General features: G+C 39.4%; 2 protein-coding genes across 3 annotated transcripts in view; both read right to left on the bottom strand.

The window, feature by feature from the left end:
• tmem131l (transmembrane 131 like) overlaps positions 1-13,558 on the bottom strand; it is a 38,451-nt gene extending 24,893 nt beyond the window's left edge. For both annotated transcript variants that reach the window (XM_050044332.1, XM_050044333.1), the window contains exons 1-3: positions 13,375-13,558; positions 12,571-12,644; positions 9,040-9,083 (exon numbers count right to left, since the gene is read on the bottom strand). In XM_050044332.1, coding sequence (XP_049900289.1) covers positions 9,040-9,083; positions 12,571-12,644; positions 13,375-13,498 — 242 coding nt within the window. In that variant the 5' untranslated portion in view covers positions 13,499-13,558. The remainder of the gene's footprint in view (positions 1-9,039; positions 9,084-12,570; positions 12,645-13,374) is intronic.
• Positions 13,559-14,423: 865 nt separating this feature from the next.
• The window catches only part of mnd1 (meiotic nuclear divisions 1 homolog (S. cerevisiae)), a 25,118-nt gene continuing 14,581 nt past the window's right edge, over positions 14,424-24,960 (bottom strand). Inside the window, exons 7-8 of the mRNA XM_050045463.1 lie at positions 22,434-22,478; positions 14,424-16,848 (exon numbers count right to left, since the gene is read on the bottom strand). Coding sequence (XP_049901420.1) covers positions 16,742-16,848; positions 22,434-22,478 — 152 coding nt within the window. The 3' untranslated portion in view covers positions 14,424-16,741. The remainder of the gene's footprint in view (positions 16,849-22,433; positions 22,479-24,960) is intronic.

The following is a 24,960-nucleotide window of genomic DNA, read 5'->3' as shown; positions in this document are numbered from 1 at the left end:
TATTTCCCTATGTATTCACAGGTAGAATTTTAAACTGGGATGACGCATGACCACAGTATCTGTTGATACTGGGCACACTGGTTGTCGATGTGAACAAAAAATGTGTATACTTATTAACACATACAGCATCATTTAAATGGCAGACAGCCATGAGCCGACAACAGGCCAATATGCCAAAAAAACCCAAAAACAAACATGAAACATAAAAAAATATGTGGTAAAGAAAGGATACAATTATGCTCACAAGTACAATGATTTATCTCATTTCAGGCACCGTGCACTATACAGCACTGTGAACCGTCTATAGGAAGCCATGCAGCTTGAGAATGGGGTTATTTTTAATCAGTTATGAGTTGAATGTACTTAACCCACAAAGGCCTGATATCCATGTCATATAAAGACGTTCCACAGAAGACCAACATAGCAGGTGCATATACAATCTATGTTGCTTTGCACAGCATGTAAGCCACACTAAATATGAGCAGCCAACCACAAGTCAGGGTTAAAACAGGAAACCTTCTTCTCCAGTCTTTCTCCAGCAGCTACTTTTGGAGCTCCACTCTGTTTTTATTGGTGACTGTGTGTGTCACATCCTGTGCTAATGAGCTCTGGAATGGGTGCCTTCAAGTAGCAGCTGAATTAAGCTTGTGCGTGTGTGTGCGTGTGTGTGTGTGTGTGTGTGTGTGTGTGTGTGTGTTTGTGTGTGTGCTTGAGTGAAAGCAACACTGGACCTAGTTGACAGAAGACTCACACAGCTGTTGACCAACAGAAGCAAGCAAGGGGAAGGAGTGTTCATGTAGCCATCTTTAAGGAGGTGATTTTTCTGTATGTTTCCGTGGCTCTGTTCTTACTGAATTCATGACTCTTGTGTGTTATTTAACTCTATTGCTCACTTGAGGAGTCCCTCTCTTTAAGTTACTCCTTGTGCAGTGTGTAAACAACAATAATCTGGAAAAAGACTCACCATTTGACAAATCAAACTACAGTAGCATCAATCAAACATTAGGTCAAAACTCAAAGATATTAAGTTCATAACATACCACAAAGAAAATCAGAAATGACTCACATTTTCGAAGCTTAAATTTAGAGACTGTGTGACATTTCTGATTGGAGTGACTAAAACAATGATCAGAATAGTTGCTGAATAGTGATGTGATGTTCGCGAATGAGCCAAATCTTTGAACCGGCTCTTTGAAGTGAATGAGTGAACCGGCTCTTTGGAGTGAACGAGCCAGTTCCTAATTTCTTTGTTTTTTGCTTTAATTTACTCTGTATCCATTAATTTCAGATTATTTGATCCGGAACAAGTTGAGAGAGACTAGTTTGTGAGGGAGAAAGACAGTGCAGCCGCTCACTCGTTCACTTCTAAGAGCCGGTTCAAAGACTCGGCTCGTTCGCGAACGTCACATCACTAGTAGGAAGCTAACCCACTTTCCGCTAGCGCTTGCTTGTATTGACAGGCTTGTTGTTTACCAAACCTTATATCTGCAGAGTCTATTCTGGGTCCACGTTACCATATCCAGATCACATGATGCGATATAATCAGCAATGCGATTCGTCGATGAACCCACTATCACCCCCCCACACACACAAACAGCAAAAAAACAAAACAAAACAAAAAAACAACAAAGAACGAATGAACGGCATCTTTGAACCGGCTCTTCAAAGTGAACGAGAGCCAAAGAACCGGCTCTCACAAGTGAATGAGAAATCCCATCACTATGCTGAATAATTTTCTCTCAATGGACCAAATGACCTTTTTCAACAGCAGACATTTTGAGATGCCAGAAAGGAAAGCACAGGTGAAACTGGGCTCAGTTCCATTAAGTGTCCCAGTGACGTATTCCAGTGGGCCAGCATGCTCCATACCAGGACGCCCCCTACGTAGAATGCAGCCATCATTTTTTGTTATCAAATACACCTGTGCTTCTCCTCCTATGACAAGTCAAAATACCTGCAGTGACAAAGGTCTTTCAACTAATTTTTTCAGCTCTAATGTAGAGCACCAAACAGCATGTCAAAAAACATGATCACCCGCACAAACGCACAACAAGCCTCAACTGATGTGATGCTTGAGGCCTAGTTTTGGAAAACAATATGCAAGGCTGTTTTGATGCAAGTTGGGGGTCAACTCTTTACACACTATCACCAGACTTTCAAGTGATTAAGAATCCTGTCCACATTAATTTCTAGGGCTGTATGACATAACCGAATCATCTAATGCTTCTAAATATAATTTCCTAATCAACTTACATAACACATAAACTCCAAACCAATTATACTAATAGTGCAAAATATTTCTCTAAATGGACTTTGAAAACAATGTGTCTAAAACATTAAAATATAATAGAAAGTGTCTGTTCTGCATTTGGCAACAGAAAATGCACAATGTGCAGGCTCAGTCTTGCAAGCTTTCCTGATTTCAACACACTTGAACATGAGTAATAAAGAATTTTGTAAGAAATGCAAAGCTGGCCTTGAGGCAATTCACTTTTTTACACAACACAACTACTTTTCACAACTACTACCTTGATTGGGCCTGCGTTCTTCCCTGATGTTATCCTGCCCTGACATATCTGACTTCAGTTTCTGTTTTGTTTATTGTCTGTTTGTCATTAAAATCAGCTGAGCATTTGTCTCATAAAAACTAAATTTGATTGCTCTTATGAAGCCTTTTACAGTTCCTCCAACTGCTGACACATTCTCCTGCTGCTAGGACATGTCTCATAAAGCAACTCCGATTTTTTAAAGGAAGCAGCTGTGGGATTTGCAAGACCTTAAAAGATGAAACAGGTGAATCTGTTATTGGACCAAGCAAAAACAGGGGCCAGGTGCTTGAAACTGTGTGGATTCATGACTTAAACTCTGTACAAACAAAGACAGAATGTGCATACTCATTCTTTTTGTCATACGCCTGATTCCGTTTTATAAATCTTAATCATTGTCCAACTGGGCACATGTGCACGAGCCTCATTTCTACTTCCACAGTTCACCATAAATGGAAGTAGAAACGCCCTCGAACAGCCATTTACATACATGATAGTTGTGCTCACTCTGCCACTCATTTGACCTGACATTGAGAAATACGACAAAGAACAAGTGCAATTTCACCGACTGTGTCACATCACTGAGGTAGCAGCGTCAGCAGCTGTAATTATGCACAGCTGTGGATATGTGCAGCGTCATCGTGGTAATATTTCGATCATTAATAGGCTATAATTAAACTTAGAGGGATGATCAATGATTCATTCACTGTACTCATGTTGAAACTGACTTTACAAAGTGCCTCACAACAATAAAATCAAAAGATCATTAAAAGGTAAATGATGGCTCGCATGTCAATAGAAAGAGTAGACTGTTAACATAACAATTAGTGAAACTGGCAAACAACTTTAAAAATAATGTTACTCTCGCTCATCTCTTGTGCATCGCATCATATATACACTCTAGGAATCTGACAAGCTGTTTTAACACATTCTAGAAAAGACACAAAGACTGGAGGCATGTCTTCCACCAAAAATTATCATTCATGATCGTCTGCCTCTGCTGAGATACTCTGGGGGAAAATGTCAAAACAAACTCGCTTCACGTCTAAAACACTCCCAGTATTTTACATAAGCAGCCTTACATATATTACAAGAAAAACAGGCAGTGCCGTACAGACCTCTGATGATTAACATGTACACACGGCAAGGAAGAGCACAGTACACAAGGTTATATAATAAATGCAAATGTAAGGAAAACACACGCTGAGTGGGTAGTTTCCTGTTAAATTTACAATATTTTAAATGGCTCGCCATCCTTTTTCCTAAAATAAACATACCTACATATAAAAACCTGTTTTTATAAATTCCATTATAGACTACAACTTGATTCGAGTTGATAGAAATACTGAGGCCAGCCCAGGCCAGATTTTCCAGTGCTGTGAGGTTTTTTAAAAGGACATCAGACTGATCTCAGTTCAGTCATTAGAGGAAGGTTTACAGGAAGGTCTTACAGTACTGTACTGACATACATGTTCTGTTCAGGTTAATGTGGTTATAGTGTTTAACAGGACAGTGTTTCCAGTCTTCTGACGGGAGACTAAATTACAAACCTGACATACTGTGCTGTCGGATTAAGCATCATGCACAATTAATTCTGTAACATGTTAACTACCACTGAGAGAACTAGCGGTGATGTAGATTTTAGAGAAGACGGATTTTTGCAGAGGAAAGCTAAAAATGGCAACAGTCTGCTAGTTGTATTTTACATAGCTATCTTGCCACCTACTGAAGCTCTACTGAGCTGGATCACTTCCTGAGCAGCAGCTACACAGCCTATGTAGTCAATTGACAGGGAAGCAGAAAAGAAAAGGGGTCAATGCTGAGATGACAGAAATGAAAAGACTACTGACAAAGACTAAAAAACCCCAAGCAACACTTTATCTTCCTTCCGCTCTGGCCAATCGGGTGCTGATTTTTTGCCTCAAGATAGAGAATAAAAAGATGGAGGATCTGCTCAGTCACCATATAAAACAACAATTTACTTGAGGCCAAACTGAATTGGAATAATTATCCACAATGGGTAATAAGAGCTTGCAACACACAAAGACATCAACTACCTCAAAGACTTAGCTGTTTTCATTTGAAGATACTGTGGTCATGATGATAGATGTCTACAAGTAATCAAATGGGTAAAGAAAAACTGGGATGTAACTTGGTAGAATAATGGACACAGAAAAGGCGTAAAAAGATGCAACCCTATTGCATCTATATTGCGATATTTTGAAATCTCCAAAGTATAGTAGACTACTAAAATACAAAATTATGAGATGAACTACAATTACAATAAAGTACTGTTATAATAAAGTTAACTAAAATATTGTTATAATTAAGTTAAATAAAGTACTGTTATAATGAAGTTGAATAGGTCCAAGTAAAACCACTGGTGCTCACATTTTGAAGCACCCAGGTTGTAACTGGATGGAAGGGTTGATGTTTTGCTGTGAACCTGAAGATCCCAATCAACAGTTGGTGTTGACAATTAGCACAAAGTTAAATTGTTGCTGCAGCACCTTTAAACCTTTAAGACACACACTTTCTCTGCTCACGCTATTGTTAATCTCATTAAGCTAAACCGTAACTGTGGTACCATTAAATGTTATAATTTTTTTTAACAGCTCTCCAGTCCATGTACTTGTAATATCTACAAGTTGCAGTGGTGCTCTATGGTCGCAAAATGCGACTAAATAGCAATCTGGAGCTCTGCAGATTAACACACCTCACTTCCTATCTCTCAAGAGAAAGTGATCTGGATTGTCGGAGGAGTGTGCATGACGCATCATGTTTGTGAATCTTACTTTTTACTTTTTGTGTGTGTCTGTGAGAGGGTAAGAACCAAGAGAGTGTGAGACAACCAAAACTCAGAAGCAAGTCTTAAGCCAGTGGCTTAAAAAAAAAACATGACATGACCACTTACACGCGACGCTTGCAATATAGTAATTTTACACATAGTACATGGATCAAGCCGTGATACATCGAGTATATTTGACCCTATGTGGAAGTAAACACTTTTAATTGCCGGTTTGAGAGGAATGCATATCCAATTTTTATGACATAACTGAATGAAAAACAACAAAATCACTGCTTCATTGTCCTTCTATGTTATGATGTTGATAAGATGTTCCACTGCGGGCTACCGACCAGTGAGCCCTCAGCACAGTAGCAGGTGAGCATTCAGCAGTTGTTTGCTGTCAGTGTTTGTTTGCCGTCGGAGCCTCAGAGATTAGCCTTCTTTATTTAGGAACTCTTCTATTTACTTAAAACCGCACTACTTTTCAAGGGCTGTCATTACTTGTTGACAGATATTACAACCTATTGTCACCAACAATAAGTTCTTGCCTTTCACTTTTCAGGCAAACACCTACTCTTTCAACAAGCTGTAGCCACTCATTCCCCTAAACTGTAAAACTGACTCATGATTTATCACCTGCAAAATTACAATATTTCACTCTCTTTCTTCCTGCTGTAGATTCAGCCCATTATAAGAATTGCAATTCTACAACACAAAAGACCTAATAAGTTGGCAGTGGGGTTTGACTAGATGAGAGGGGCACTCTATGCTCTATGGCATAAGAAGTGCTTCTCTCTCTCGAGCTCTCTGCAGGTCTAATTGTTTGTTACAGTAATTCATAACTTGTCAAGCAGTCAGAGCGGAAAAGCTGTGCGTGTGGGTGAGAATATGAGGGGTCAAATGTGTAGAAATTAGGTCGTCTGCCTCTGCAGAGGAATCTTGGGTGAAAGCAGACAGTTGATATAGATCTGACATTATCTATGAAATCTCAAGTCAGCAGTTTTAACATTTAATAGCCATTTATCTGATGAAAAGCAGATTACTGAAATAACAGACAGTGTAAAATGTACATACTCTGATGAATGCAGTCATAAAAGTGTTACTTTTTTACTATCCAAAAGCCAGATTCAATGTTAAAAAGTGGAAAACATGCTGTGCTCTCTTTAATGGTGTGCAGTGTCAGGTTCTCAAGCAGTGTCATGTTCCTGTGAGCTTCTCTGAAAAGGTGAAGGAGGGCATACACCTTGTCATATGTATTAACTCACTTTTCTCTGAATTCAGCAACAGCTGGCCTTACAGAAAAACTCAGCCTCTCAACAAGCATGCCACTGAGCTGTAGTCCAAGGGTTCTGTCCACAGCCACAGTACAAAAATAACAAGTTATGTTTGGCGCTATTTGATCCCCTGGATCTAACTCAAATAAAGTCAGTGTTAGCAGTGACCTCAGCCGTGCTCCAGGGGAGAGGTTAGGGCCAGTGGAGAGTTTAGGTCAACTGATGTTCACAAGTGTTTTCAGTAGGCGAGGAAACAATGGGAGTAACAGTGAAACTAAAAACACGTGTGCCACAATATTATCACTATAGTAATGTAAAGAGGAGGTCAGTATCGATAAGATAAAACTTTTAAAACTCAACAGAATAAAGGAGCAACTGTAATATAAGAAATGATTGTGGTGGAGATTCAAGTAAAGAGCTTAAAAGACAAGGCAAAGAGCAAAGTCATTTTCACAAGAATGGATTCAAGCAGATATCATTAACTGCTGGATCTGCTTTGCTCTTTAAGCTGGGCGAGAGTGACGGCAGGCCTGCCAAGTGCCTGATAACCCTGGCACGAGAGGCCTCACAGCCCACAGCCTGGAGGTCTCTAGGTCAACCAGCACTACGAAGCCTCCTTTGCTTCTCACCTCCCTGAGCATAAAAATAGCCATATTCTCACACTGTTAAGCAACAGTTAGCTGCATGTAAACCACATGAACTTTATATCAAGACTGAAACCTGTCACTTTAAAAGGAGTACTCCAGCAATTAAGTGCTGCACTTAAGAAAGTTGGGATTTCCCATAATGCAAATGACCACATCTTTTATACTCAACACCCCAAGTTTGTAATGCAGGTTTTCTGTTATAGATCTGCAGTCTCCAAGCCCAGATTGAGATAAACCTGATGACATCATAACTATGTAATCTGTGGTTATTTTATTTAGACTCAATGTTTTCACAGGTTGAGTAGTACTCCTCACGACTATCAAGTTGACTGTTAAATGTAAAATTTATCATAATTCTACCACAGAAAATGTAAGCATCACAATACCACATAGTGCCTTTAAGATGTTATGGCACTTTTTAGTCCATTAATATTTAATGTTTGGGGCAGCTCACACATACAGTTGGCTGCATTAGCACTCAATTTGGACAACAAACTAATTTCACACTATTGCCACAACTGTGTGATCCCGTCATTTTTGGGTTATGTAATATCATGACATTGCAACTATGCAGTAGTAAGGTACTATTAAATCATGCAGGGCAATAAAAATGAGAAATGCATATTATTTGTTAAGGCAGAAACTTCTATACCAAAAGGAATTGTGGGAAACGTGTAGCCTGGTTATAGGACAGGCTGGGGACTTTACAATACTGCCATTGCTTCTCTAGAAAGATAAATAGAGCAGAGGCAAGCACAAATGCTAGAATTTATGTATGGGACCCAATACTATCTATTTAACATCAATAAGAAGGAATAAAAAAGCCTAAAGGTTGTTCTGTTTCTGAGCAAGCTATCAATAAATAACAGCATGAATCGTTGATACTTCGCTGCCAACGTCTATTTTCCTAACAATTTCTGCAGGACCAGAAACAGCTGGGATAGACAGACCTACCCTCCTTTTTCTTTCAAGGAGTTCTAAAATTAGTCAGGAATTTGGTTCTGTGCCTCTCTAACACACGCCCCCAAAACTCTCTCCGTCACACACCCCTTCACTCACCAACATAAACAACATAGCCTGCATACAGGGGAAGACTTTTAAAAGCCTTTTTAGAAACCTTCGCTCCTGTTAAACTGAAAGCGCTCCTCGTCATTTGTCTTATTGAGTATGAAAACATGTCCCCCCACAGCTACAGTTTAATCCTTCACATCACATAAACCATTCAACAGAGCTTCACTATCATTTTTGGTCTGCTGAATGAACTCACATTAGATGAAAACTTCTTGTCTGGACTACAGCTCACAACCATTCTCTGGTGATGCAGAGGCAGACTTGTTTTTCCATTGGGCTGTGCACAAACCCAACCCACGCCACAGCCTGGTTTCCTTCTGCATATTACAGTATAATTCTAGTCTATACTATACACGAGAAAAAACACATCAGTATGATGCAATCTGTATTCTGGTTTGGAGTTTATTGGTCATTATGTGGCTTGGCAGAACATCTCTACATATTTCCAAGTGCCTCTCAAGAACAGGTGGAAACCTTTCATTAACTTCATACAGCTGTAAATATTCTTTTGAAACTGCTGAATGTATGTGCGACTTTCTCTGACCAATGCTTCAACAAGCTAAGACAGATGGTTTAAATTTCTTTTACACCTTTTTGTCTAGGGTTGCTGACTGTCATGAATGTGTGATGCATTACAAACGTGTGAAAAAACCCACAGAAGAGTTTCCGTTTTGATGCTGTTCCCACAAAAGACAAGCTAAAAAAAAGCGTACCTGTCTTCAAGTGGAAGACCATCTTTTCTTCGTTCCTTCTCCACCTGAAAAGGAAATAAAAATACACGTTAGTCAATACGGTCAAAAAAGCAAACTGCAACCCATTTATTTCTACATTCACACTGTGGCCTAGAAAGAACCACATCAGGAGGCTCTGTGGGATGTAAGTCCACTGGTATGCCAAACTGCCTTCTGGCTACCATGATGATTTTCATAAACAAGAGGTCTGGTGCACGTCGATACACCACCAACTGCTCTGATATGATTCACTGTGCATCTGCATTTTATTTCTCGAAATGTCAAAGGTTTTGTTTTGCATAAAATATTACTTAACTGTAAATAAACTAGGAAAATCCAAGCAGAAAACTGGAATCGCCTTGGGAAACTAAAAACTGGCATTACATCTTTTCCACACTGACTCGGAGGGTTAGACAGCAGGCAGCAATTTCTGTTGGCAGAGTTTACTGTAGTTCTTAGAATAAAACATCCAGTTTATCGTCCGCTACATGTTTTCACACTGTGCATACAGGATTACTGAATGAATACAGCATCTCTGAAAATCTGGTGACGACACAAAAAAATGGTTGTAATTGGAAACTGGTGAAATAAGGTTTTCCTTGATCTTAGGTCACAGTATCTTCATCTTACACAAGAAGAATTCCCTTAATAAAATATCTGTGCATCCATCCATCCATCACCTAATTTAAGTTCTCTGCATGCGGTTGCAGAATATCTCATTTATTGACACGAAAAATAAACATCAACAACATCCCCCCATTTTTCTGTCTCTTACTTTGCAGCACTAATAATTTGTTTCCTTTAGAGGACAGAGTGTCCTTCCACACACTCACACGAGTATCACAAATCATGTAAACTTGAATAAATGGGAAAATGGAGTAACGCTGAACCACGTGCACAATTCAAACTGTCCCCTAACCAGATTACACTGTACATGTCAATGTACTCCATATACTGAGTAACCATTAAGTTAATTTCTCTGGAAGGGAAATTTGACCAGCAGTGCACTTTGTAGTTAATTGAAAACTGACTGACCATTGTCACAGTGGCATGACTCGGATCAAACCCTGATTTTTGTGTGAAGATGGTGTCTAATCTCTGCATTTTCATAAGTGATTGTTGCCAGAATCAGTTTGACAATCATCGAAGGAAATCCCTTGAAACACAGCATAACTTTTCATAATCCACACACCAGCAGTACTGCTTGAAAACCATAAACAATGAACATGCACACAGGGTCTACATTTTGCTTTTTACTGAATATGGATTACTAAGTAAGGGACTGAAAATTACAACACAGCAGTACAAACACAGTGCAGTAGGTAATGTGCACCATGCATGGCCTACAGAGATAAGCTTTGGTCTCCTCAAATGCAGAACATACAGTTTCCATAGGAACAATCTGGGGCCTTATGGCTACATCATGTCTTCATGATGATTAAGATTTGTCAACCAGTAATGTATAGTGTTTCCATGGAGGTAGCAACTATCCCTTACATGTCTCTGGTTATGTTAAGCCATTGCAGGGAATGCTGCAAATCAAAGACTGGTTTATGACAATATTGGATTCAATGAATTTAGGGATTTTTCCATAAATGTGATGGTGTCAAATTCTCATAATTTATCAGGCATTTAATTAGCTGAATGAGCTAAAAGAGACATCAACACACATCTATCTATCTATCTATCTATAGTTTCTCACATAAGAGCTTGAAAAGTTCAAACTGATGCATCCTTGTTGTATTGTGCATCATATCCTACAATGCCCCCAGCAGATTTTCCAGCTGATTTAGAACAATGACAGAACGCATGTGACTGCTGCAGGTGAACCATTAAAGCACAATAATTATTCAAAAGCAGCACCATTTGTGAATGAATTGGATTCTAGGGATCTGAAGATGAATGCGGGGATTTAAAAACATGTGGCCAAGGTCTGTATACAAAACACAAAACTCAAACAGACAGATGAAAGAGATGAAAACCTGAACTAATCTAACAGTCACTGAGGGACTGGGGACCATCTATTTAGACTTGCAGCCAACCCAAACACATGATCCCTGGTCAAATCCAAAACACAAGCCAGTGTTTACAAAATCACAAGTAAGCAGGATGAGACAAAGATGGCAACAATTACAAGCTCTAGTTATGCACAGGACATCTGCTCAGTCATGGTCTCTGCTGCCCAAATTTGATATCTGGTTTAATATCTACTATATATATCATGGCACATGATGCCATTTCCTTCTGCATCACCACTCCAGTGTGCCTGCAGCAACATACAGTACGCTACTTAACCAGTTGACCAGCAGCAGCACTGGAGTATAGATGAAAGACATCCATGTCATGCTCTGTTTCACAGAAACCATGTAACTGAGACAGTCACTCCATTCACTGTTGCCTATCTAAACATGACACCTAACAATGTCAACAATTCTGCCATCTGCCCAATTGGTGTGCAAGGTAGACGTGAGTGGAAAGAAACATGCCCAAACACTGACATGCTCCCCCTTTCCCCTTTATGTAAACCATCTTATTTTTAAAAATTAAACAACTAGCCTAAAAATTATTTTCAATGCTTAATCAACTCCTCTTGTGTTATCTCTGGTCTGGGCATGTCTAGAGTATAAATAAGTAAAATCTTTGCAAAACACAGCAACAAAATCTAAAATGTATTTTGTAGGAGGCATATCTACTTTTTATTCTATATTTATTAAATTTCACAAAAGCTTGCCATTCATCTTTGAAAACCAGACTAAACAAAATGATCCGAACGGGTTTGATGTAATGTGCCTTTTACTCACTTTCAAAGCAAATGAATTATCAACACCATTCACATCTGTTTACACAGGAAGGCAACAAAAATGACACACCCCCCTCAGGTAACATGACAGTCAGCTGGTGACCTCTTGACAGGTTATCAGTAAGCACAGAACTCCTGGTGTTTGTGCTTGCCTTGCTCCATGATTACATAATCATTACACCCGCCTACTTGAAGATTGTTTAGGAAACTGCAGCTCAGATCTTTAAAAAATATGCTGCACAATAAAAAGCATATCATGCAGACTACAAAATGAGGAAATAATCTTAATATACTGTGCAGGAAAGAGCTGCAAAGTAGTGTGCAGACTGTCTCATTGCTAACATGCTCTCAGTGTGTACTACAGACTGAACTCCACAATGGACACTATGTACAAAAGAAAATAAGGAGGAGCCACATGGCAGGTGGCCTCCCGCTCTGGTTTTACTCCACAGTATTACTGTGGATACCAGCTCGATGACTACAAAATTCACACAATAGTACAACCACATAATCGTGTGTGGTCACTGATATTTCCTCACATAAATATGCACAAGTCAACCAGCCGCAAAGTGGAGTCAAACACAATGGGGATGCACTACCCACACACGTGCTCATGCATCTGTCTGCATTTCTTGCGGGTGATGTGAGTTTTGCATATACACTCTGAATTTCTCCTCTATACAAATACACCCAAAGAAAGAAACTATGATTACCTGAAGTTGGATTAATGGGTCTGCATCCTCTGGTTGCCAGACCTCGACCACGCTGGTGGACATCTGACTCAGAGCTTTGTAGGAGCAAGAAAATAAAATTATCAGTGATGGTTGGAAAATGGGCAGCATGGTGAAATGCATTATATTTCAACAGACTGGCTAATTTAACTGCATACTGCACGTCTCGGTTATTATTACAGGTTGTGATAAATGAATTAAGTGAAACAGCGCGGATTGTGATCACACAGACAAGTGAGGAAATGACTTCGCCTCGACAGGCTGACAAAGGCTGTTTGCTAGCTACTTCATTAGCAGGAAGGTTAGCTCGGTGGCTAACGAACTTGGAAAACATCTCTGCTGCTATTGCGGTACACACGGCTTGTTTAGCCGTGTAGAGTTAGCTTACAGCGATATGTAGCTTCAACACAGGGACAACAGTGACAGTTAAATGCCCCGGTAAAGGCCCGGTAATACGTTACTTCCATGTCTGGACAAGTTATCATTTCGTTTAGGCAAACAGCAAAGAGAACTGGGAGCTAGCATGAACTAGCAGGCTGACAAAACATAAACGTTAGCTCTTCCATGTTGGTGAAAATCAAAATATGCTCAAGTCGCTACTTAAAAATGAAGTCAACATTTTTAATTTTACAAGCTGTTTGAGTAATTAAGCTTGCCAGCTATTTTCTAGCATAAATGTTGCTGTCAAGTCAGCCCAGCTAAATTAACGTTTTTACATTTTTTTTCGCAACGGTCGCGTTAACGGTCGTTACACCCCCGGAGCGGAACATAAAGGTGAGCACAAACCTTGCAGCTGAGCCCCTCCGTGCTGTACGCAGGGTAAAAGTAATTGTAGTATTCCTAGTAGTATATTGATCCACGTTTTCCTGTGACAGTGGCTGCCTTGTTGGAAGTCCTGAAGCCCCGCCATGCTGCCCTCTCAGCTAGCAGCCTACCTTGTGTTTCGCTGCGTTGGTCTTTCTTTCACTCAGCCAGCAGCAGCAGCAGCAGCAGCAGCAGCAGCTCCCTCCCTCTGTCCCTCCCCGCCTGCTCACACACACACACACACACACACACACACTGCACACTGAGGGCACACACCACTGACACTTTGCAACCACACACTGCACACTGAGGGCACACACCACTGACACTTTGCAACAAGCCTGTTTACGTGTCTGCTGCAGAAGGTAAAATATGACCAAGTTGACTAAAAAAGGCCATCATGCAATATGTATAATATAGAACCACAGTGGTGGGAAGTTACTAAACATGCACTCAAGTGCTGCAATTAAGCACACATTTGAGGTTCTTTTACTTCAGTATTTCCATTTCATGCTCAAGCTCTGCACTTTAGTACAAATTTAGGTACTTGTGCATAAGTATTTTTATTTTCTGCTATTTTATATTTCTGCTCCACCACATTTCAGAGGGAAATGTAGTGTACTTTGTACTCCACTACAACTGACATCAGTTACTAGTTAAATTGTAGGTTCAGATTGATTCAAAATATAAATAAAAAATCATGATGTGTTGTTATAGATTAAGCTATCCAGCTGTATATAAAGTAGATTAGTTTCAAATTTACCAGCTGCAACATTAAAGTGATGTGCACATGAATGCTTCAATAATTGTGATATTATATAAAATGATGATAATAATAATAATAATAATAATAATATAATGCCTTTATAGGTGCCTTTCAAAGCACTCAAGGACACCTTACAAGACAGTTACAAAAAAAAATACAAGCGGCAATGTATCCATAGATCATAAAATAAAACAACTCTGTAATATACAGTGGAAGTTCATAAAATGACTGGACAAAAATCGTCATAAATATTAGATATGATATATATTTTATTCTGTGCAGTGTATCTTTTACTTTAGGTGCTTTAAGTATATTTTGATGTTAACACTTATGTACTAGTACATGGAAAATCCTGCACTGCTTAACAACACTTAAACACACTATGGTTTTGCTCCTTCTACTTACTGAGTGATGGAATTTAACTAAGTAAATATACTCTAGTACTGTACTTAAGTAAAGTTTTGACACACTTGTACATTATATGAACTTTTCAATTGTATGCTACTCTTAACTTCTACTCCACTACATCTCAGAGGGAAATATTTCATTTTTTCACCAGTTACTAGTTTGTTTTTACAGGACTTTTTTTTTTTTTTTAGATACGCTTAGTATTAAGTGAGTATTTTTACTTTTGATACTTTAAGTACATGTTGTTGAACATACCTATGTACTTTAACTTAAGTAACATTCTGGATTCAGGACTTTTACTTGCAATGTGTTTAAATTGTTGTAATGATAATTTTACTTTTTACTATTAAATAAATACAAATCTATTTTTACCCTACTTGATATTAACTTTGAGCAAAACATATATATAATTAAAACTATTTAAGTATCACTTTAATGATATATAATCTTCTGTCCATCTGTTGTCCTGTACATTAGGTTAAGTGAAAGTGGCCTAATTAGTGCAATAATAACCTTTTGTGAGGGCAAGAAGTGTTCAGCCCATGACGCTGCAATTGACAGCAGTCTTTATGTGAGTGACGGTGAGGTAAAACTATGCACAGGCCTCTCTGACGTTCAGCATGTCAGACTCATAAATCAGTTAGGACAGGTTGGGCAGGTACGCACATGCACATACACTCAGGTTACTCTTCTGTGGGTGTGTCAGCTCCATCTAACAAAACTGCAGCTAGGCATTTAGATTTTTCCTGGATTATTGTTGCTACAGCCGACAGCACACTTCTAATAAGGAGCTTGTAGTTGCCATAATAAATAAACAACATGTAAGAACAGACATCTGCACATTGTTTAGTGGCAGATTATCCTTACCAGCATAAATAACTGAACTTGTGCATGAGGAAGCATTATAAACAGGAAGCTGCCCACGTTTAATCACTCATCTACAGCATGTTTGCAAGGATACGTGTATCTTTCACATGACATTTGTCTCTTAAGACCAACATCTTCTTTCTTAAGTTACATATAAAAATAACTTTCATTAAGCAATGTCATAAATAAAAAGGATGTAACAGAGAACAAACAGTGTTTGCATATCATTCATCTGCTGGAAAGAAAACTCAACTGATGAGAAAGACAAGATGAGCATGGAGCAAATTTGAAATGTAAATCAACAAACCCAAAGACACACTGGCCTTGTCAACTAGGTCACTGAGTAAACACAGAACACACAACTACCTGTTTTGCATCTGGTTTGACAGAGGAAAAAGACAGGAAAATAAGCAGGGCACGAGTAATTCTGGACATGTCATGACAGCAGTGTTCCTTTTTTGTTCATACAGAAAGTGAGCGTGCAGCTCTGGAAAATGTGCTTCTGTGACAGATTTTGCAATGTTTTAGTGGCAATTTCATAAGAAATGAAATCACAAAAGACAGGAGGCCTGGTGTACATACATTTGTATACCGCACATTAAGTTTTAGAATGAATACAACCGCAGAAAATGACTTGTAAAACTCAGAGGGACATTTTATTTGCAGCACTAGAAAAGAGGTTTTGCAAAAAGTACTTCAAATATTTACAACAACTGTAGACATATCCTAAACATATCCTTTGTTATTTAACTGTCCCGTCAGTCAGTGCACTTTTTATGAACAACGAGGACTGGATGTTTCCCAAAAGCACTTTTTCTTTTTCCCTCCTAGCAAAAATAATGTAGGAAAAAAGAGCCCAAGCATTTGATTCCAAACCATCTGTTAAAACCATATAAATTAGATCATTCACTACACAGATGTGTCAAGTGTTAATTCCCTTCCATCATCAACTTGGGGTTCTCAATTTTCATGCAAACAGGTGTCCCAAAAGTCAAGCTGCTAGGTTGTGTTCATCACAGAACTCTGTCACCCCTCACAGCCACTAACAATTTGTGCTTCTCTTCTCTGGTTGCACCAAAGCAACATAGCCGCTGATAAAGTCCCTCTGCCACGGCGAAATTACTGATATCAGTGCTTATTCAAAGCCCAACCCAAGCCATAAATATGAACACTGGTGCATTTATTGTCACTGTAATACACAGACCATAAACTAGAACTGCTGAGACCAGGTACACTGGCTTCAAACTGAAGCTCAAACACTTATTTTTCACTTATTGTGACCATGAACTCTGGTAGAAAAGCTGGCAGTCAGTCCAAGTAATCAAAGTCCTCCGGGATCCCAAAGGCTTTATTAATGCGGCTGTCATCAAAGGCAAACTTCTTCTTCGTCCATGACTTGATGGCGAAAACATTATCTGAAAACAGAAACCAAAATCGTTAACAAGCCAAAATACATCACTACACTTGCCCCTCCGGAGTTATATATAGTATCACAGATAGCACAATCATAGTGGGATGATGAGAATATTCCTGGACTTGAGAATGATGGTCGAGTCCAAGAACAAACCATCTGTCTCGCTGTTCTCAAGCACTTGATCATTTTTGTTTTGGTAAGAGTTGAGTTATCTTGGCTGATGATTTGATTACTGTCCCCTGATCACATTTTTTCCAGTGAGCATCTGCCACACCTGAAGGTTACTGGGCAGCTGGGGTGAACCTAGTGGGTCTTAATGAGGGTGGGGAACACCATGACAATGTTCCAATTTGTAATGCAGACTATATAGGTTCACCAGTATTCTACATCAGTCAGGCACAGCTGTGTGAGACTGTAGCAAGTTTCAAGAAATGTTCCTGATTGAGACTTAAAAGGAATTTTTGCAGTCTAACATTTTCAACCATGACCTGGATTCTTTAATTCAATTTATATCCTTGTAGATGAATGCATAAAAGTACCTCAATCTATTTAAATTGGACTCTTAAGCCCCATTCGCAGGGGACTAGTACTACCTTCGGACCTCTCATAATTTACAATATTTGCGGAGGTCATCTGCGATCTTAATCCCATGCGACTTTGCAATGCCTGTAATTTGTCAAGTAAAAATTCCTACGCACATTACCTACCGTAATCTGTAATTAGACCTGTGCTATTTAACATCCATGTGATTTGGGGTTTACAGCTAAACAGTACACTAAAATATGTTTCTGAAAACATTTGAGGTGAGAAATAGGCAATGCAGTGACAGAATCTTGATTTATATTTGATCAGTGCTGCCTTGTTGGACAGTTTGACTGCAGTTTAAGAGCAATGACTAACATGATTGACAGCTGCATTAGAGGCTGCTTGACTCTGATAAGTTGTTTTCGTTCATCCATGTGCTTAGGGGTTGTACTGTTATTGTTACACAGGCAGAAGCATATTTCATATATGGTTAGCTACCTATAGACTCACTGTGCTGCTCAAAGGCTACCATCGGCAGCTGCCAGCAACTTTTAAGAAGGAACGTTTTCTTGCATATTACTAAATGTATGAGTTGACGCCACGATTCACTCACGCACCTTAAAGAGGCAACAGATAGGACACGTTTTTTTTTTAGCTTGGCGCCACCTAGCATCAGTGGTGTTGCTCGCACTGTCGCAACAACCAAATTGACCGTGGGGATCAGAGATAATCAATAAAATGTAGGCTGTAAAGCCACAAGTATACCTCTATGTGTATGTAGAATGAGAAGGTGTGTGGACACTATACTAAATAAATGAGTAAAGAGACCGAGCAACAATTACCAGATTTTTCTGAAGAAAAAACAAATAATAATGCAAATAATTATACCAGAATGCACAGTACCAGTACAACTCACAGTAAATTACACCAATATGCACAGTATCAGTGCAAACAACAGTAGACACGTAAGAGATGATGTATAGTGAGCTGGTAACTGTTGAAAAATAACTCCCGACAGGGGAATGGAACCCCGACGCACAGCAGTTATTTTTCAACTGTCACCGGGTCACTATACATTATCCCGCTTAGAACATGGCTTACTACTAAAACATTCAAATGTTACAGCTGGCATCAATTTTATTAAATTGCTGGCAGAGTGTATTGACAGAGGAGAGGCGTTCACCAGACAAATGGGAGCGGAGGAGAGGATTTTACTCCACTCTCCCGGTTGGAGATGCTGGGTGCCCAGTAGCTGCCAAGGCTGTCTTCACATTTATGGCCAAAGGCTGCCGTAGAATGGCAACGAGGATGTCAGCCGACCAACACTCGCTACCCGGTCCCTGGTTGCGGCGATTTGCAATGCTGGCCAGCTAGGAATGAACTAGCAGCCAGTACAGTCCAGTCCTCTCTCGTCTAGCTAACATTTAGCCGTGTTACTTACTGATCCATTAGAAAGAAAGCTAGCTGGGCACCGGTGTTGAAGCCTCTTTGGTCATGGAGCTCCCTCCATCTCTTGAATGCCTGACTGAGGTTTACTCTTGTTTTTCCTCTTCTTTTATCACTCTCCTTTTTGCTCTTCTTTGCCTCCTCAGACAGAGGAGCTCGTTTTCTTTTGCTAGGCCATTTTTCACTTGTTTCCAAACTTTGTCCGTCTGCCATTGTGCTCGTGACTCAACTATCTCATGCCCAACTCCTCATAAGGACCAGCTCCAGTCCCTGATTGGCTGACCGACCAGTTTCGCAATACATGACGCGTTTCCTGCTGTAAAGAAGAAATTTCGCCCCCGGTGGCAGAAGCTTATTGCAAAGCCACTAAGTAACCTATGTAAACACTGATAGTCTGATTTTACTGTGGCCACTACCCTGTGCAACCCACATTATTTTCATAATGATATATTTAGGAAAAGATGCTATCTGTTGCCTCTTTAAGTGTCAATATGACAACTCTGATTATTCCACTGGACTGTACTGACTCTTGCGCATAACATACGCTTTGGTAATGATTGGATCTTGAAGTGCTTAAAAATGTATATGAATTTCAACTACATAACCAGTATGTGAACCGTTAATATTCTTTTTCCTCACTTTAGAGATGTGAAGAACTGGTAAAGCACTACACTTATGCCTTCATCATCTGGGGGATGATGTCAGTAATTTCGAGTGCAAGGCTAGATTTCACTTATCTCGTGCAAATGTGCTGCATGAAACTCAGACAGGAGTGTGGGGGGGTTACCATGTTCACAAGAGGAGTCCATATTAACTCCCCCTGTTATGGTATTCACCACCTCGTAACTGGAAATTATCTGAGAGCCCAGAGTTCATGACTTTGTGTACACGAAATCCCATGTCGTAAACAGGAGCTCACGAGTTCCTTTAAAATGTCTGGCTGTTAGCCAGTTAGCAAGCTAAGCTGCTAGCAAGGAAACGTATGCATATGTAAGACACTTATGGATGGAGTCAAGACGAGACCAAGTGTCTGCTTTCAATTTGGTCTGACGAAAGTATATAAGCGGAATAAGCAGAACTTCATATCGCAATAATATCTTTCTTGACTTTATTTATTTATGATGGTAAATTCACCTTCATAGTCTAATGTGAGAATACTTTTGTTTAAGTCATACAAGCATAGAATTTCAAAACACATCAGTACATTAAGTAGATAACCGATCTGACTGTACTTCAGCTTAAAAGTCTACAAGTAGCCGAGATAACCTTCAACATAGCTGTAATCAGAAATGCCATTTACTTCCACTTGCAGTTTATTTCACATCTAACATGAGTTTCCATGAATTGAAGGTGACTGCCTTTTAGATGTGATTCATGAGACAGGCTAAATAAATGTGGATGTGTCACCCATTCAAAGATTAAATCAAATACCTTCCTGTAGATTAACATAAGTCTTATCAGGAGCTTAAGTCACTAAACTCTGAATCATTGTGTTAGTAATGCCTTTCACTTGAGCTTGTGAGATCACTGGACTCCTGTTCTGATACGACAATATGCAGTTAAAGTGTAAGTGATTAGCTGTGTCAGGGCTTACATGTGAGTCTGTATGCATGGGTGTGTCTCAGTCCGACAAGGCTACAGGTTAAAGTCACGCAACATTAACTCTGAGAAGTCAGCTGTCACAGAACAAGTTGTAGCCACAGGCAATTCAATACTTGTTACTCAAGCCTGCAGGGGTCTGATGAGAGAAGCTAAAACAACACCAGCTACACAACAGCAACAGTAGTGCACGTTTAATGTTTTGTTTAAAATCCACTTTAACCAGGCCCAGAAGATTTGGCTTTGCTGGGTTGATTCTGGTGAAAATTCAACAGAGTAACAAACTTGTTAAAAAAGCAGCTGATTGACAGAAACTCAATTGCCAGGATAAATGTTGGTGTTCTGCTTTTCTGTGAAACCACAAATGTTAAATTTGTACATTTCACATGTAGCGGATATGTTGACACTAACATTTCCTAGCATTTCAATTTTAAATTTTATGTTGCGACAACGTTGTGGCTACCGTGGTTAGGTTTCGGCATAAAAAACACTTGGGCACAGTTAGGAAAACATGTTTTGGCTAAAAATACCCAGTTAGATCGCCAAAAACAAGGCTGGAAATGTTACTGGTCTCAAACAGTGGTCTGCTGCTTGGCAGCCGTCACGCCTAGGTCTCTCACCATCCAACATCCTCTTCTCCTCCTGATGACAAAGTCAGCTCATTTAAATGTAATAAGAACTATGTCACTTTAGAAATGCACATATAATCATATGAAACAAATGGTTTGCAAGTGGTAAGTGGTTTGCAAAAACGTATAATGGCAACATTTTATTTTGGGGACTGGGATGTTGACAGAACTGACAAAATAGTGTCGTTATTTGTAACATGACAGCTGAGAACTCTGCAGCTTGTAGTAAAAAAAACATTGCACTTGTACTAAGGCAGCTGCTGCACACAGTACTCTGAGGAAACCCCTATGTACTCATTTCGCAGCGTCCACCTCAGACAAGGGAAGTACAACTCATGGAAGAGGCACATATGACTCACAGTTTCTTAAAACGAGTATAATTCTAATGGAAGTAAAGCAAAAATGTGCCAATGAAAACTGACAGCGTGACTTTGTTGACCGGTTATAGGCAGCGTTGACCCTAGTGAGTCGAAAACCACAGGCCAGGCTGGTTACCATGATCCCCAAAAGGTCTCCAAGGTTACCGCTTGGGTCAATGAATGCACACAGAGGGCCTAAAGTGCTGACGGCTGGGAGGTGACAAGCTGAACACAAAGTGCCCTTTACAGCTTGAGGGTTTTAAAGAGTAATCAATGGAATAAAACCTGCCACAGGGATTCTCCAGTAACTTCTGTCCTGAATATTTAGAGGCAACAAGTAAGCAGCTAATGATTAGAGCTGCAAGGATCATTATTATCATTAGCAAATCGACAGAAAATTGTTTTAGTTGTGTCCTGAGTAAAAATGTTAAATGCTCACTGGTTCCAACTTCTCACATGTGAGGATTTTATGGTTTTCTTTGTCATATATAATATTAGACTGAATATCTTTGGGTTTGGAACTGTTGGCTGAATAAAACAAGCAATCTGAATATGTCACATTGGGCTGTTCGACATTGTAATGATCTTTTTTCATTATTAACTGATATTTTATTGACCAAATGATTAGTCGCTTCACTGAACAAAGCATCTACTATTCATTTATAAATGAATAACTGTTAGCTGCAGTGTTACTAATCATTATTTTGTTGATTTAGCAACTGTTTGGTCTATAAAAAATTAGAAAACAGTAAATGAAAAATGTCTATGACAATTTCTGAAAGCCCTAGGTGATATTATTAATGTTGTCTTTTGTCTGTACAACAGTAAAAAAAATAAAATAAAATGGTACAATTTCCAATGATGTAATTCAAGTAAACTCGCAAATTCTCTCATCTGACATTAACAATTACAAATATAGTTGCCGATTCTTTTTCTGTTGATCAACTAATTGATTAATCAACTAACTGTTGCAGCTCGATTCCAGACTTATTAAATATACATGTATTAAAAAAGAAAACTGGACTCACCTGTCCACCTGGAAACAGCTTCTTTTGCGACAACATTTGACTTTCCTGCAAAACAAAATTCAGGATCAATATGTGCATTATAAATTATGTCTGCAAATGTGTGTTGAAGTTACAGTTGGTAATTTTATGAAAAGAACTTTGTAATATTTGCTGAAACTGTCTCTATGTAAAATGTGAAAGTGTGTAACCTGGCCGCCATGTTCAAAATAGTCAACCAAAGTGCCAAGCACCGCCCATCAGCTGGACCAACCTTCTCATTCTACAGCTAAACAGTACACTAAAATATGTTTCTGAAAATATTTGAGGTGAGAAATAGGCAATGCAGTAACAGAATTTTAATTTATATTTGATCAGCGCTAGCTAGTTTGACAGTTTGACTGCAGATTATGTGCAGTGATTGACAGCTACGTTAGTGTCTCCTCGACTCTGATGGGTTGTTTTCATTCAGGTACGGTGAGGCCATTAGAGGCGCTACAAGGCAATAGAGTAGACAGAACAATGTAATTTTTTTTAAAGGATTATCTGTCACATTCAGTGCTGTGTGAATATAGTGACAGTTTCTGCAAATATTACACAAGTTTTTTTAAATTTTTTTATAAAAGTTGCCAACTAACGCTTTGATGTGATTATTTACAGCAATGGAAGGAAAATGTTTTTGACCCATGCTTATGAGCAGGACTCGCATACTGTGTGAATCTAAAATAGGCCAAACAAACAAATGCTTAATGTGAAAGCCCAGCTGACAGTCTGTTGACCCCAGAGAAGAAAATGTTTCTTGCAACAAATTCACTGCAAGCCTGGTTAATAAAATAAAACTCTTACACAACACTGAGGAAAAGACAAGACACACACTGGGAAAGTGGACTTAAATGAAGGTCTGCAGCAAACAATATCCTTTGTAGAGGAAATTGTGGTCGATGATGTGATGGTTGGATAGCTAAAGCCATACAGTATGAGCAACTGGTAATTTAACATTAAATTAAAGTGGACAGTTTAGCCCAGGCCTCCCCTGCAGCTGCAGAAGAAAAGAGCCCTTTTAGAAACCTAAAACATCTGAACAATGTGCCCTAACTGGATAGTCCTCAAGTTTTAAGTGACACATTTGCTGACCCATAAAACCGGATCACAAAACAAAACAGCAGGTGACATCATCACGTTGCTAAGCACCTGAAGTAAACGCTTTATAAAATAACCTTTTGTTGAATCTATATATCCAGTAACTATAAACAGACACTTATTTGGCTGCTGTGCTCAGGAGACCGGGCTGCGACATCCTCAAATCCAGCCAATATAAGCTATTGCAGGCCCGGCTCAGTTTACAGCAGGTTTGGCAGATTTTCTCCCTGATTTGTCCTTCAAGAGGATTAGAAGAGTGATCTGGTGCAAAGACTTGAGCAGCAGCAAATGTCACTGACCATCAGCAACAATCATTTCAGCATTTAATAAGAATGAAAACAATGAAAACAAACACTGATATCCACAAAAACAAATAGCAGCTGCAAGTGGGAGGGACTGAACTGAATAACTTCTGACTCATGGACCTGTAAATGAGCCTGCGTTGGTCTACATGACACATTATCTAATGTGTTGTCTCTGGCCAGATGTTAAAGGGCACCCTTTATATAATCACATAAAATTAATGTGGGCAACATAATAAAAATCGTGCACAAAATACTACACATTCACCAACTACATAACAAACGCACATAACAAAGGAAGGTTAAGAAAGAAAGCAAAGGAAAGATCTTTTTTGTTTTGCTTGCTTTGGTGACAGGTAATTTGAGAATTATGAATAAATCAAAACCATCAATTGATCTGTTGTGGTTTCCTGTCAATGTGGTTATAAATAACGAGTGAATTCATGTCCAGCTTTTACCTCTGCTTCCTCATTCAGTGTCATAGCTGCCACGCACATGCCTGTGGCCGTGATTTCCTTAGTCTTTTTGCCCCTCCCATATTTGGTGGTTTCTAACTCCACCTTTTTCCACATCACCTCACTGGTATCTGTGGGTGTGGTGCGGGTGTGGTACCATTGTCAAACATTTTGGCCTGACAAAGCAGTTGGCACTGCCACTAATATTTTTAGTGGTAATTACAGTGAGCATGTATGACTGTGCTTTTAATAGTACTTTGGTCTCAGGGCTCGACAGTGCGAGCGTTTCACTCGCATTTGCGACTAAAAATAGGTGTGTGCGAACTGTAAAAAATATTTAGGGGCACATGTGCACATAAAAAAATCAGCCGAAGCAACCTATATTTTTGTCAATAAAAAAATATGATAATCTAACTGCAAATGTTGGAGGAACTCCTGCCGCCTTCCCTCTTCCCTCTTCCCCGTGTGGCACGGTTATGGGCGGTTTTCCAAGCCACTGTCGGCACAATGAATATCGTGTGCGACGCCAAGGGTAGCGGTGCCGCTTTGTCAGGCATTGCTGCCCTCTCCATAGACAAACAATGGGACAGCCAGCGCAAAGCGGTTTTACAGCTGATCATGTGTAGAGGCCTTTAGGGACCGTTCGCCACGGTA

The sequence above is a fragment of the Epinephelus moara genome, chromosome 5 (genome assembly GCF_006386435.1).
Source record: "Epinephelus moara isolate mb chromosome 5, YSFRI_EMoa_1.0, whole genome shotgun sequence".
Classification (NCBI taxonomy): domain Eukaryota; kingdom Metazoa; phylum Chordata; class Actinopteri; order Perciformes; family Serranidae; genus Epinephelus; species Epinephelus moara.
This window is presented reverse-complemented; position numbering and strand designations above follow the sequence as displayed.